General features: G+C 41.8%; 1 protein-coding gene across 3 annotated transcripts in view; it reads left to right on the top strand.

Moving 5' to 3' along the window:
* Positions 1 to 12,412, top strand: part of SAG (S-antigen visual arrestin) — an 80,489-nt gene that overhangs the window by 59,567 nt on the left and 8,510 nt on the right. For all 3 annotated transcript variants that reach the window (XM_073674485.1, XM_073674483.1, XM_073674484.1), the window contains 7 exons: positions 5,134 to 5,201; positions 6,145 to 6,280; positions 6,752 to 6,836; positions 7,389 to 7,461; positions 7,712 to 7,849; positions 9,850 to 9,927; positions 11,618 to 11,641. In XM_073674485.1, coding sequence (XP_073530586.1) covers positions 5,134 to 5,201; positions 6,145 to 6,280; positions 6,752 to 6,836; positions 7,389 to 7,461; positions 7,712 to 7,849; positions 9,850 to 9,927; positions 11,618 to 11,641 — 602 coding nt within the window. The remainder of the gene's footprint in view (positions 1 to 5,133; positions 5,202 to 6,144; positions 6,281 to 6,751; positions 6,837 to 7,388; positions 7,462 to 7,711; positions 7,850 to 9,849; positions 9,928 to 11,617; positions 11,642 to 12,412) is intronic.

Raw genomic sequence — 12,412 nt, 5'->3', positions numbered from 1 at the left:
TGCAAACCGAGAAAGAAAAAGGAGATACGGTAGAGCTTGATGACAGGGCAAGGGGTGAAGTGTATGTGTGTTTCGAGGGGCCTTTGGGGGCACATTTAAAAAAAGAGGTAAGGGAAAAAATTTGGTGGGATGAGTATGTCGAAATTTTCTCCCTCCTCCCCTTGGTAAAGTTCAATTTAGATAGGGGAAAGAAGGACGATAGCAAGAACGAGGAGGAAGAAAAGCGGAGGTGGCGTTTGATTCCCCAGACATTTGTAAATTGGTTGCAAGCGTTTGCAATATTGGCTAGCGTTATCGGGGAGAAGTTTCTGGAAAATTGCTCCGGTTTATTTTGTTATTTGGACTCCATAGGGGAGGCACACCGTACATACGGGGGGCAGACATGGTTACGTTACGACGAGCAGTTCATGGAAAAGGAAGGCGGTGAGGCCAGAAATTAAGTGGGATCAGAAGGACATAGGGTTGTGGCTTAAGGTAATGGCTCTGGCCAGGTATGGGCAGTCCTTTCACAGGAGCGGAGGCAGCAGTAGTCAATCGTCTGGACTCTGGGGGGGTAACGCAGTGGCGCAGGGTGGAAAACAAAAATCGGGAACGTGTTGGTAGTTTAATGACGGCCAATGCTAGTACGGGAGCAGCTGTAAGTTCAAACACGTGTGTTCCCATTGTAATGGTAGTTCCCACGGCGCCTCTAGATGTTTCAAGAAAGGAAAAAGGAAGCCTTGAGTGGGTCCCGGTCAAGGGGGAGACTCCAGTGAAACTTCCCGGGATGGTCCCCTTTCTAAGTAGATATCCAGATAGGGAAAAAGCGGATGTTATTAGTTACGGTTTTTTAGAAGGTTTTAGGAATCCTCCACCCGCACATAAAGTTCCTTTTTCACTTAAGAATTTGAGCTCGGCCCACTTGCATCCGGATGTGGTCAGTGCAAAGTTGTCTAAAGAAGTGGAGTTGGGTCGTATGGCTGGTCCTTTTCATCGTTTGCCGGGTGAGGGTGTGATTATTTCTCCTTTGGGAGTTGTGCCAAAGAAGAAACCGAATAAATTTCGCCTGATCCAGCACTTGTCATATCCAAAAGGGCTTTCGGTAAATGATGGTATTGATCAGGATCTATGTTCGGTGGTGTATACGTCATTTGATGCGGCAGTAAAATGGGTGCGGCAGGTACGGGCCTGGGTCGTTGTTGGCTAAGACCGACATTGAGTCGGCGTTCAGATTGCTTCCGGTGCACCTGGATAGCATTCCGTTGTTAGGGTGTTTTTGGTGTGAGGAGTACTACCTAGATAGAGGTTTGCCCATAGGTTGTGCAATTTCTTGTTCGTTGTTTGAAACTTTTAGCACTTTATTGGAATGGGCGGTACGGGACGTTGCAGGTGTACAGTCGGTCATTCATTATTTGGATGATTTTTTGTTTATAGGTCCTCCAGAATCGTTAGTTTATGGGAACTTGTTGGCATCTATGTTTTGGGTGGCTAAGCTTTTTGGCGTTCCGCTAGCAGAGCAAAAAACAGAAGGGCCTTGTACTGTGTTGAGTTTCTTAGGTATTCTGATTGATTCAGAAAAGATGGAATGTCGTTTACCGGAGGATAAATTGGTCATGCTGAAGCAGGAGGTGAACAGGTTGGGGAGCTTGCGTAAGGTAACGTTGAAGGAGTTGCAATCCCTGTTGGGGAGGTTGAATTTCGCTTGCAGAATTATGCCTATGGGCAGAATTTTTTGTCGCAGGTTGTCCGGGGCGACTGCAGGTGTTAGGGCACCGCACCATTTCATTTGTTTGAATAGGGATCACAGAGGTGACTTGGAAGTGTGGAAACGCTTTTTGGAGAATTACAATGGGAGGTCGTTAATTCAGCAGGATTTCGTGGACAGTTTTGATTGCGAAATCTATACGGATGCAGCTGGCGGGGCAGGTTTCGGAGCGTACTCTAAGGGGAGGTGGAGTGTTGGAGCGTGGCCAACATCGTGGAAACAGTTGGGTTACACAAAAAACTTGGCCTTGTTGGAGTTGTTCCCAATAGTGGTGGCTGTTTCTATTTGGGGGGAATTTTTCTTGAATAGGAGGGTACGTTTTGCTTTGCGACAATATGGCAGTGGTGGCGGTTATTAACAGTTTGTCAGCCTTATCCCCTCCGGTCATTAAGCTGCTCAGGGAACTCGTGCTCAGGTGTCTTGAATTGAATGCTTGGATTTCGGCTGTACATGTTCCGGGTGTTCAGAATTCTATAGCGGATGCATTGTTTCGTTTTCAGTGGGACCGTTTCCGGGCTCTGGCGCCAGAAGCGGAGGACGTGGGAAATGAATGCCCTTCGCACTTGTGGCAACTGATTACGGAGGAGCAGGAAGGCTAATTCGGGAATCTATAGCGAGTAATACCTGGTCTTCTTACGAGACATCATGGCGAGTATGGCAAACTTGGGTGGCTGAATGGGGGCCAATTGTAAGTGACGAGGATAGAAGTGTGGCGGTTTTGTTTCTGATTGGTAAGGCGTCAGAGATTGGGTGGTCCGGGTCAAGTGTTAGTAAGTTTATGGCTGAGCTGGCGTTCAGTTTTAAATTGCAGGGAGTAGGGGACGCTACAAAATCCTTTTTAGTCAGGCAGGCATTAAAGGGTTTCAGGAGGGGCAGACACATGCCCGACAAACAGAGACCAGTGTCGTTTACGACGTTAGAGGGTTTGGGTGCAGTACTAAGGACGATTTGTAGTTCTAGTTTTGAGTTGGCATTGTTTAGGCTGGCTTTTTCGTTCGCTTTCTTTGGCGCAATGCGAGTTGGGGAATTGGTGGCTCCAAGTATAAGCAGGGCGGGGGGACTGCGGGCTGAGGATGTGGGATATTGGGTTGGGGGCATTGATTTTTGGTTAAGACACTCTAAGACGGATCAAGCTGGAAAAGGCAGACGTGTGGTGTTGGGCAAGGTGGACGGGGCAATGATGTGCCCAAGGAGATGTTTGGAAGAATATTGGCAAGTATGGTCGGGTAAAGCTGGCCCGCTTCTATGCCATGAAGACGGAACGTTTTTGTCCCGTTTTCAGTTTACTGCAGTACTTAAAAAAGGGATTCTCAAGTTGGGGCTTAGCCCCGAATTATATGGCTCACATTCATTTAGGATTGGCGCAGCGTCAGAGGCAGATAGGTGCAGTTTGGGTGCTGAGGTGATAAAGCGCATCGGCAGGTGGAATTCTGACCGCTATCTTACGTATGTGAGGTATTAATTATGATAAGGCAATGGAAAAAGTGGTTTGTCAAGTTGGTTAATATGTTTTTCGTTAATCATTTTAGGTGCTGGTCCATTGTTAGCCTGGATTTTCGGACATTCGTTCGTACATTGGGGGGCACTGCGTGCCGACGTAAGGCCGGACGATAGGCAACTGGGTTTTGGTAGGGAGCAGATTGTTGTCCGCTGGCTGGGTTTTAGGGGGATGGTGTGGAGTCGGTTTTTGTCCGAATTCCACAAAGCGGCACGGTTGGATAGAGCATCTGATATCTTCGTGGTTCACATAGGTGGGAACGATGTGGGAACAAGGCCCGTTAGGGAATTAATTCTCGACATTCGGTTTTATTTTTTGAGATTATGGACAACTTTTCCAGGGTTGCTGACGGTGTGGTCAGATATTGTGCCTAGGCAGAAGTGGAGGGCGGCGAGATCGTTAAAAGGGATCAATAGAGCGAGAGTGAAGTTGAATAGGGCCATAGGGGCCTTTGTATCCAGGAATGGAGGTATAAGTATTAGACATTTAGATTTAGAGTCCGGAACGGGGAATTTTTGGATGGCGGACGGTGTTCATTTGAATGCCATCGGAATTGATCTCTGGGCTTTGGCAATACAGGATGGGATTGAAAGGGCATTGTTGCAGTTTAGGCACTCACGAGCCTTAGGTGTCAGGGCTGTGCGTGGTTGGCGGGGGGTGGGGTTCTTGGAGTTGGTACGGATTTGTTGGTACAAGGAATTTGCGAGAATTCCAGGTAATTTGAAGTTAGATTGGGGGTAGTCTGGTAATTTTTGGTCAGGACTCTGGACGAGGTTTTTACCCTGGGAGCTCTTAAGTGATTAATCTTTCATGTATTGTGGAAGTATGGTGCCCTCGAGCTGGTGGTGCACGGCTGAGGGTAAGAAGGCGGTTGGATTTCTTTCGTGTTATGAAAGCCAGACTTATTAGCTCCAAGAACCCTCCCCTCTTAATTTATCTGGTATTATTATTGTTAATATGTTAATGTTTGTTTGTTAATAAAATGGCCGCTGTGGCCAAATTTATCCAAAGAATCCAGTGTTGAAGTGTTTTTTATTCATGGGGGGTAAGGTGTAGCGTTGGAGAAGTTGGAATGAGGAAAATACGGTAAGAAAGCCGTACTGGCCGTACACGGTCATGCTTATGCATTTCGAGTAGTAATACCTTAAATCATAACATATAAAAATATTGTACAACTATCATCCTGACAAAAAACAGACGATGTTTTGTATGTATAGTCTTCCATATGGCATCTGTTTTTATACATCTGCAATAAAAATTACAAAACCGAGTACTGTTTCCTATGTTAAGAAATTAAATATACCTGTAAAAATTGGATGATATAAGGATGATCTTTATGGGTTCTGATTTTTCTTTTCTGCGAACCGATAGAAGTTAATAAGCGAGTCACATCCAAAATACGGAAGAGACTAGCTTGATTTATTCAGTCTGTGAAAAAAACTGTCATCTGAACATTGGTCTGAGTGCTATTCGTGTGATCAGTTAATTCTTGGACAGTACACAGACCGAAAATACAGTCGTGTGAACATTCCGTATCCTAAATGCATGGCTGTAGTGAGAGGTACATGACAGGGAACACTCCAAACATATATATACCTCTGATGGAAGGAAAAAACAGGAGTGAACAAAGCTTTATTTAGAGCCCCTATTTGTTGGATTTGGTACATGTGTTACAGGAAACAGAATGGCTGATGCAAAAATGAAGCAGTATCTATATACATACTTTATACATTTGTAAAAACTTTTAGAAAACTGCCCCTTTATCAGGCGGCTTCATTTGAAATGCAGTGAACAAATTTAACAATTTACAATTAGAACAGGTTTAATATTTATATTTTCTAATCATTTCTGTTTTTCATTTTAATTTCTTTTCTTTTTATTTTTTTTTAAGGCTTGTGGTGTGGATTTTGAGATTAAAGGATTTTCGACAAGCAATTTAGAAGACAGGATTCACAAGAAGTAAGTTGTTAAATATTTCACTAAAACGTGCAGCTTTTACAACAGCAGTGTCCTGTGAAATATATCACGTCACCATTTGTAGTCAGATATAACACCGTATTAAATAACTGTTGAAAAACTGACATTGAGAACTGCAAGTGTGGGAGGAGGAAGGCAGTGACCGTTAGTTCTTAGGCTTTGTTCCCACAATGAGTTTTTGGTGAGTTTTGATGCTGGAGATTTTCTATAGCATTTCTGCACCCGTTAAGTAAGATAGGTTACTTGCATTTTTTCAGAAATACGCAGCGTGAAAAACTCCACAAAAAGCTCATTGTTGGAACGTATCCTTAAAGGGTGTAAGCAACCAGTTGAAACCGTTTTTTATACTTGCTCCAGTGCAATAAAATGAATTGCCAATTTTGCCAGAAGTCTTAATTTACAACTATCGTAACGTTTTGTGTTCACGGCTTTCATGCAGTCCCATGTGTATCCATAGCTATAAGTGTTCACAAACAACAACTTGTCTATAACAGCAGTGACCAGAGTTTGCTCTGATTGCTGCTGTTTAACCATTTAAATGCCACTATCAATCATCAACAGCGGCATTTAAATGAAATCTAAATGACAAAATTAGGCCATGGCCCCACTATCAGTATTCGGTCAGTATTTTTTGCCAGGAGTGAAAGACAAAACCAGGAGTGGGTGATAAAAGCAGAATTGGTGACTTGTTTCTATTCTACCTTTTCTCTGATTGTTCCTCACCTGGTTTTGGCTCCCACTCCTGAGAAAAAATACTGACCGGATACTGACCAAATACTGATAGTGGGGCCGTGGACTAACCTGGAAGATCATATTGCTGGGGCATTTTTGCTACACAATAGACAACATAAAACTTTTGCATAAGTGTACATGGTATTAAGTCATCCATGAATTAATTGATAAAGTATAATTTCGCTTTCTGCAGAAACTCTGTGCGTTTGTTGATTCGTAAAATTCAATTTGCTCCTGACCAACCTGGACCCATGCCCCGGGCAGAAACGTCATGGCAGTTCTTTATGTCAGACAAACCCTTGCACCTGAAAGCTTCCCTGTCCAAAGAGGTAAAGTAGAACATACAAGTGAAGGCACCAAGTAGATAATGCACCTGATTATATGGGCACATTGCTTGTTGTGCCTGTTTCATCATATAAAATGCATCCGACTGTCAAAGATTCAGTCTGATACCCTGGCCTTGTAGCTAAATACACTGGCCAAGGACCCCAACACTTGGGGCTTAATGCTTCACCAACTATAAAAATCAAATAAAAAGAAGTTTAGAATCAGTTATATTATTAAGGCTGTGTTCACACAGTGCTGCTGCATTGTAGTTGCGGTGTGTTTCCTTTTCTTTGCAGTTTTATGAAGGAAAAAATATTGTTTTTGATGTGATTTTCCAAAAACAATGCAGTGTTGCAGCATTTTCAAACAGTGTGGCAAAAAAATGCACTATGGCCACAGCATGTGAACATAACCTTAGTCTTTGCACATGCCGAAAGAAGCATTATACTTATCAATGTAACCATTAATTACAGGTGTATTATCATGGAGAACCTATTTCAGTTGCTGTTACTGTGACCAATAATTCAGAGAAAACAGTAAAAAAAATATCAACATCAGGTAAGATGTAATAATAATAACGTTAATAACCATAAAATCATCAATAAATAAAGTGTATTTTGATAAATATTCAGAGTCCAGTGGGTGGTCCTGCCACACCCAAAGTTCAGGATGTCAGTCCCTGTGTAGGACCTCCCACTGGACATTTTGACTCACAATAAGGCCACGTTCACACGTTCAGTATTTGGTGAGTTTTTTACCTCAGTATTTGTAAGCCAAAATCAGGAAAAGTATAATAGAAACACGTCACCACTTCTGTATTTATCACCCACTCCTGGTTTTGGCTGACAACTACTAGGGTAAAAAACTGACCAAATACTGAACGTGTGAATGTGGCCTTAGCAGGTATTTGTATTACTTTATTACAAGTTCTCCTGAATCTTCCCCCCCCCCAAATCCTATGTATGAATCTGCTCGATTCCTCATGCTATACTATATGGTGGTTACAGAACAGAAGCAATGTTCGACAATACAAGGGTTATAGAGAGAAAGATGTCATCTATACTTGGGTTAAAAGAATTGGAACTAATTTTGTTTTTTTTCTTCATACAGTGGAACAGGTCGCCAATGTGGTGTTGTACTCTAGTGACTATTACACCAAAACTGTGGCTTTTGATGAGTCTGAGTAAGTAGAGCTACATTAATGTGAATCTGGTTGATAATGGCCATAGAATAGGCAATTCTTCACGGCAACTCCTGTTTTCTGATGAATTTGTTTTATTAGCATTGCTCTAGTATTTTATGGTTTTTGTATTGGGATGCATTTTATAAAATGTTACTGCAGTTGTCAAACATCGTACATAATAAAACCATTGCTTATCCACATCACTGTATGGACTTGCGGAAATATTAAGATAAACTTTTACCTTTGTTAGGCAAAAGGTCTCATCCAAGGGCACTTATAGTCACACCTTCACTCTGCTGCCTCTCCTGGCATACAACCGAGAAAAACGGGAAATCGCTTTGGATGGGAAACTGAAGCATGAGGACACTAATCTGGCATCTAGTACTCTGTAAGTGAAGCGGAATCGTATACATAGAATTCTTTATTTTCAAAACCAGTTTTGCCTTATCCTTGTAGTATCTTGAATAAAATCTTTTTAAACCCTAGGATTGTCCTATGATAATATCTACTAGTATATACTTTAAATATGCCTTAAATTATATAAAAAAAGTGCAAAAAAAATAGGGTATATGATATAAATATCACGTACTGACCCATACAATAAAGCTACTATCCTGTATTTTTTTTGGTAAGCAGTGTGAAACAAAAATAATACGTTTAGGAAACAACCGAAGAAAACAACACAACATGTTTCATTAAAAAAAACTCCACAGTTTGAAAAACTCACCTGAGTTTAAGAGTCATAGTGTGCGCATACCCTAAAAAAGTAGCATTTCCTGAAGCATTTTCCACTAGAAAACACATAGTTTTTGACGGCCTCTAAAAAATCCTTTGTTTGCAAATCAAAGGGTATTCTGCCTATAATCCGCCTGAAAAGTGAACATAGTGCACAGCAATGTAAAAACAACATTGCTGTGCACATGTTCAGTCTTTTGCTACTTACTTTACTGCTTCAGGGTTTGGAAACCATGAATCAGTTAAAAGAAGCAGCATGCTCTTTCTTCAGGTGGCTTTCTACTGGAATGGAAAGTACAGAGAAAAGACGCTGGGAATAAACAACGACAAAGTTGTTTCAGGAAAAAGACCAACAAGGTTTTCCTGAAGCAGCTTCACCTAGAAAAACTCGGCAGCTCTGACAATACCCTGACGGGGTCTTACATGCCAAAATTAAATAGGTTGTCCACTACTTTTTCATAGATGACCTACCCTTTGGATAGGTCATCAATGTCTGATCGGTTGGGGTCTGACACCCGGCACCCCAGTCGATCAGCTTTTCTTGGTGTCTGCGGCAGTGGCCACTGGCCGAAGATGTTCAGCTCTGGAGCTGCTCCGTTTTCTGATAGTGGACATGGCAACGTACTGCACATCTGCCTCCTATTGATTTGAATACGAGGCGGATGTGTAGTACTGCGGCCACTATCAGAAGACTGAGCAGCTCCACAATTGAGCATTTCCAGTCACCGACACCGAGAACAGCTGATCGGTGAGGGTGACGGGAATCAGACATTGATGACCTATCCTAAGGATAGGTCATCTATGATAAAAGTAGTGGACAACCTCTTTAATGTTTATTATGAAAATCTGTGGATTCTAAGCAAGCAATCTAACCTGTGGTGTCCATACATTGCAATGAAGTTTTATCGCTCCTTTTATCTCAATCCTTTCATAGTTTGCGGCCTTTTTCAGTTCTGTTTCTGCCTTTGAACAGCTCTACCTAATTCAGCTGCATTAATAAAATATTGTGTGAAGTTTTATAGCATGGGTACATGACCTGCAGCCCTGGTGTCACATGTGGCCCACGTCCCCCCCCCACCCCCGCCCCCGTGCGGCCCTCAACCATCTGCTCACAGACATGATAATGTCTGGTCACATGTATCTTCCACTACATGGAGCAGACCAGTGGTGCGTAGAACAATAGAGGCAGTTATGAGTGGGGTGCTATGTGGTCATTTCTGGGGCAGCCATGTTTTGGCAGAATGGGCGAGTCCTGACTCCTGTAGCACAGAAACTAGTAGATTAAGTGAAGAAGTGGCCATGCAGACTGCTCTTTTATTCAATGTAGATTATGGGAGAAGTTAAACACTCGATTGTTTCAGTGTCTGGCGTATACTACAATGTAGAGTGCGAAATGCATGGTCTCCTTCTTTCTGGACTGCCCACTAGTGAGAAGGATACCTCTACCTTCCTGTTAGGTGGAAGCCCTAAAAATGGAAACCACACCTAATTAGATAATTATGGGACATCATTTCAATATGCAGTAAATGACTCAGAAGTTAATACTGTAGTAATATTGCTGCCCATAAGGTTGGGTCAATGTGGTTGGGTACCCCTGGTTTATAGCTTGTGCCCAAACACAGATAACTAACACATCTTCTCTGCTTTCCGCAGGCTGAAGGAAGGTATTGATCGCACCGTCATGGGAATCCTGGTGGATTACAAGATTAAGGTGACGCTCACTGTCTCTGGGTAAGTGTTTAATTTTTGGTTTAGACGTTCTAATATTTTTTCATGTAAAATAAAACCACATTACATTTATAGAAATATTCCTCCACTTTGTATTAGCTATACCTTGTATAGCTTGTCGATTTCAGCTCATTTCACTTTTATTGGTATAATTTGGTATGTATGCTCAGGTCAGTGTAGCTTAGTCGACCTCACATGGGGGTTGGATTTTTTTGATTGGTAAAAAATATGTTCTCAGGATTTTCTGCCATTGACACAAACAGTGTCTAACACTTTCCTTCACTGAGAAAATTGTATACTGAACACTATATGGCCAAAGGTATGTGTACATCATCCCATCACATCAATGAGCTTGCAGCAGATGCCATTCTAAAGCATGGGCATGAATATGGAGTTAGGCTCCCGTTTGAGGAAGACTTTCCATAAGATGTTGGAATACATTTGTGAGAAATTTTGGCAATCATGAGGAAGTCCGACACTGATATTGGCTCACAATAAGGACTCGTTCACACGTCCAAAAAAAACGGACAGATTATTTTGATCAGTTTGATCAATTGTCATCCATTTTTCTCGTGCATGGAGAAATTTTAAGAAAGAAAAGTTTCTCCACCTTCTCCATTCTGACAGTCTGTGATAAACAGGAAAAACTATGGACAGGTGAATGGCCCCATAGACTATCACAGGTACGAGTGCTACTGTGAAAAAGACTGATAGCACTAGCATGCGAAAACCCGATGTCTGAATGAGTCCTAATAGGTTGAAGTCAGGGCTCTGCGCAGCCCCTTACCAAACCATGTCTTTATATACCTCACTTTGTATACAAAGTCATCATAGAGCAGGAAAGAGGATTAACTAAACTGTTGTCAAAAAGTTGAAAACGACAATAATGTTCAATGTCTTTGTGTGTTGGGAGAATTTCACTGGAAAAAAGAAGGCCAAACCCTAAAAAACAGCCCCATGTCCTTATCGCTTTTCCTTTGAATATTACAGTAGGCACTATCCATCCTAGTCTATACAACCCAGACTCTTCCATCCGTCTGCCAGACAGTAAAATGGGCTTCATCTCTCCAGAAAACGTTTGGCCGCTAGTTTTACACCTGTCAAGCTGATTTGTAGCAATGCACACACTGATCGACAATGGAAACACATTTCCTTTGTACTGTAACTCTATAGTGAGAGATGTACCAGACGATCGATGATTTAGGGGCCACGCGTTTCAGCTCTGCTGTTTTGTGGCCAAGCTGTTATACTTCCAACTAGGACAAATCAGAAATGATACAAACTGACATGCTATGACAATGCCCTGTATAATGTCACCTAGCTCTTCGCTTCAATCCATACTATTGTCAGTGTTTCAGTATGGAGGTTGCATGGCTGTGTGCTTGATTTTTATGCATCTTTTTGCAACGAGTGAAATCTGAAGCAACCAAACATAATAATTAAGTGGGAGCGCAATATATATTTTTTTGGCCATATATTGCACATTACCTACAGAATTTTGGCAGAATCATGAATGATAACGGATGGTAGAATATCTACATGTGTCAGTACTATACAATGCAAAATAAACTATTCCCACACTAGGGAAGATAAGAGAGCAGGTATCACATTCCTTTAATCCAGGATTTCTTGCATATTCAGACACAGATTATACCCAATTTATAACATGATTTTTTTTGTCTTCCATTGACAGATTATTGGGAGACATGACTTCAAGGTACTTCATTTGTCTTTATTTATATAGGTGTCTAACAACATGTTGATCATAAGGAATTACAAAATTGGGCTACGGCTCCACAATGTTGCCTACGAGTCACAGTAGAATTAAAGAATTAAAAGGAGTCTGTCAGCAAAAAACTACTTTTTGATCCAATCAGAGGCGCTGAGTTCAACCTTGACGTGATCAAACCGTTCAGTTCATCTTCTTACCTACTTATTTTCCATGTATTTCCACCCTCCTCTTCCTTGATTGACGAGTCTGTCTGAGTTTATAGGAGACAGGAGGGCAGAGATAGATGGGAAACAAGTAAGGGAAGGTGAACCAAACTGATGAACCCTTGGCATGGCCCACCAAGCGCCAGTGCTTGGTTTGAACAGTCATTTTGTGCAGACTCCCGTTCTAGCTACACAATTGCAGGTCAGTTTGTTACACTGGAATACACAGATAACACACATAAAGGAGAGTGACGCCATGTCTAAAATTTCTGTGTGTTGATAATCCCACAATGATGGCAAGTCCATTCTATAATATGCCAGAGGGTTATTGAACCTCTTTAATATAGCAGTAATGTAAGAAAGCTCACCCCATCCAATATACTGTATATTGTTTATTCTAGTCCCTGTGCAATCCACACTGTGCCCGGATAAGGCTTGTAAGGTGTCAAGCAGCTTTGTTCAAAGAGATGATAAAAGGTTTTTCCATCCAGCAAAGAGAATTAAAAACAAACAATTCTTTACTGTGACTTTATTAAAATAGTAGCATGAACAT

Source organism: Phyllobates terribilis, unplaced genomic scaffold (assembly GCF_046119375.1).
Source record: "Phyllobates terribilis strain yellow unplaced genomic scaffold, ASM4611937v1 Scaffold_3__8_contigs__length_932513732, whole genome shotgun sequence".
NCBI classification, from domain to species: domain Eukaryota; kingdom Metazoa; phylum Chordata; class Amphibia; order Anura; family Dendrobatidae; genus Phyllobates; species Phyllobates terribilis.
The sequence above is the reverse complement of the archived record's forward strand: the minus strand, read 5'-3'. Positions and strand labels throughout refer to the sequence as shown.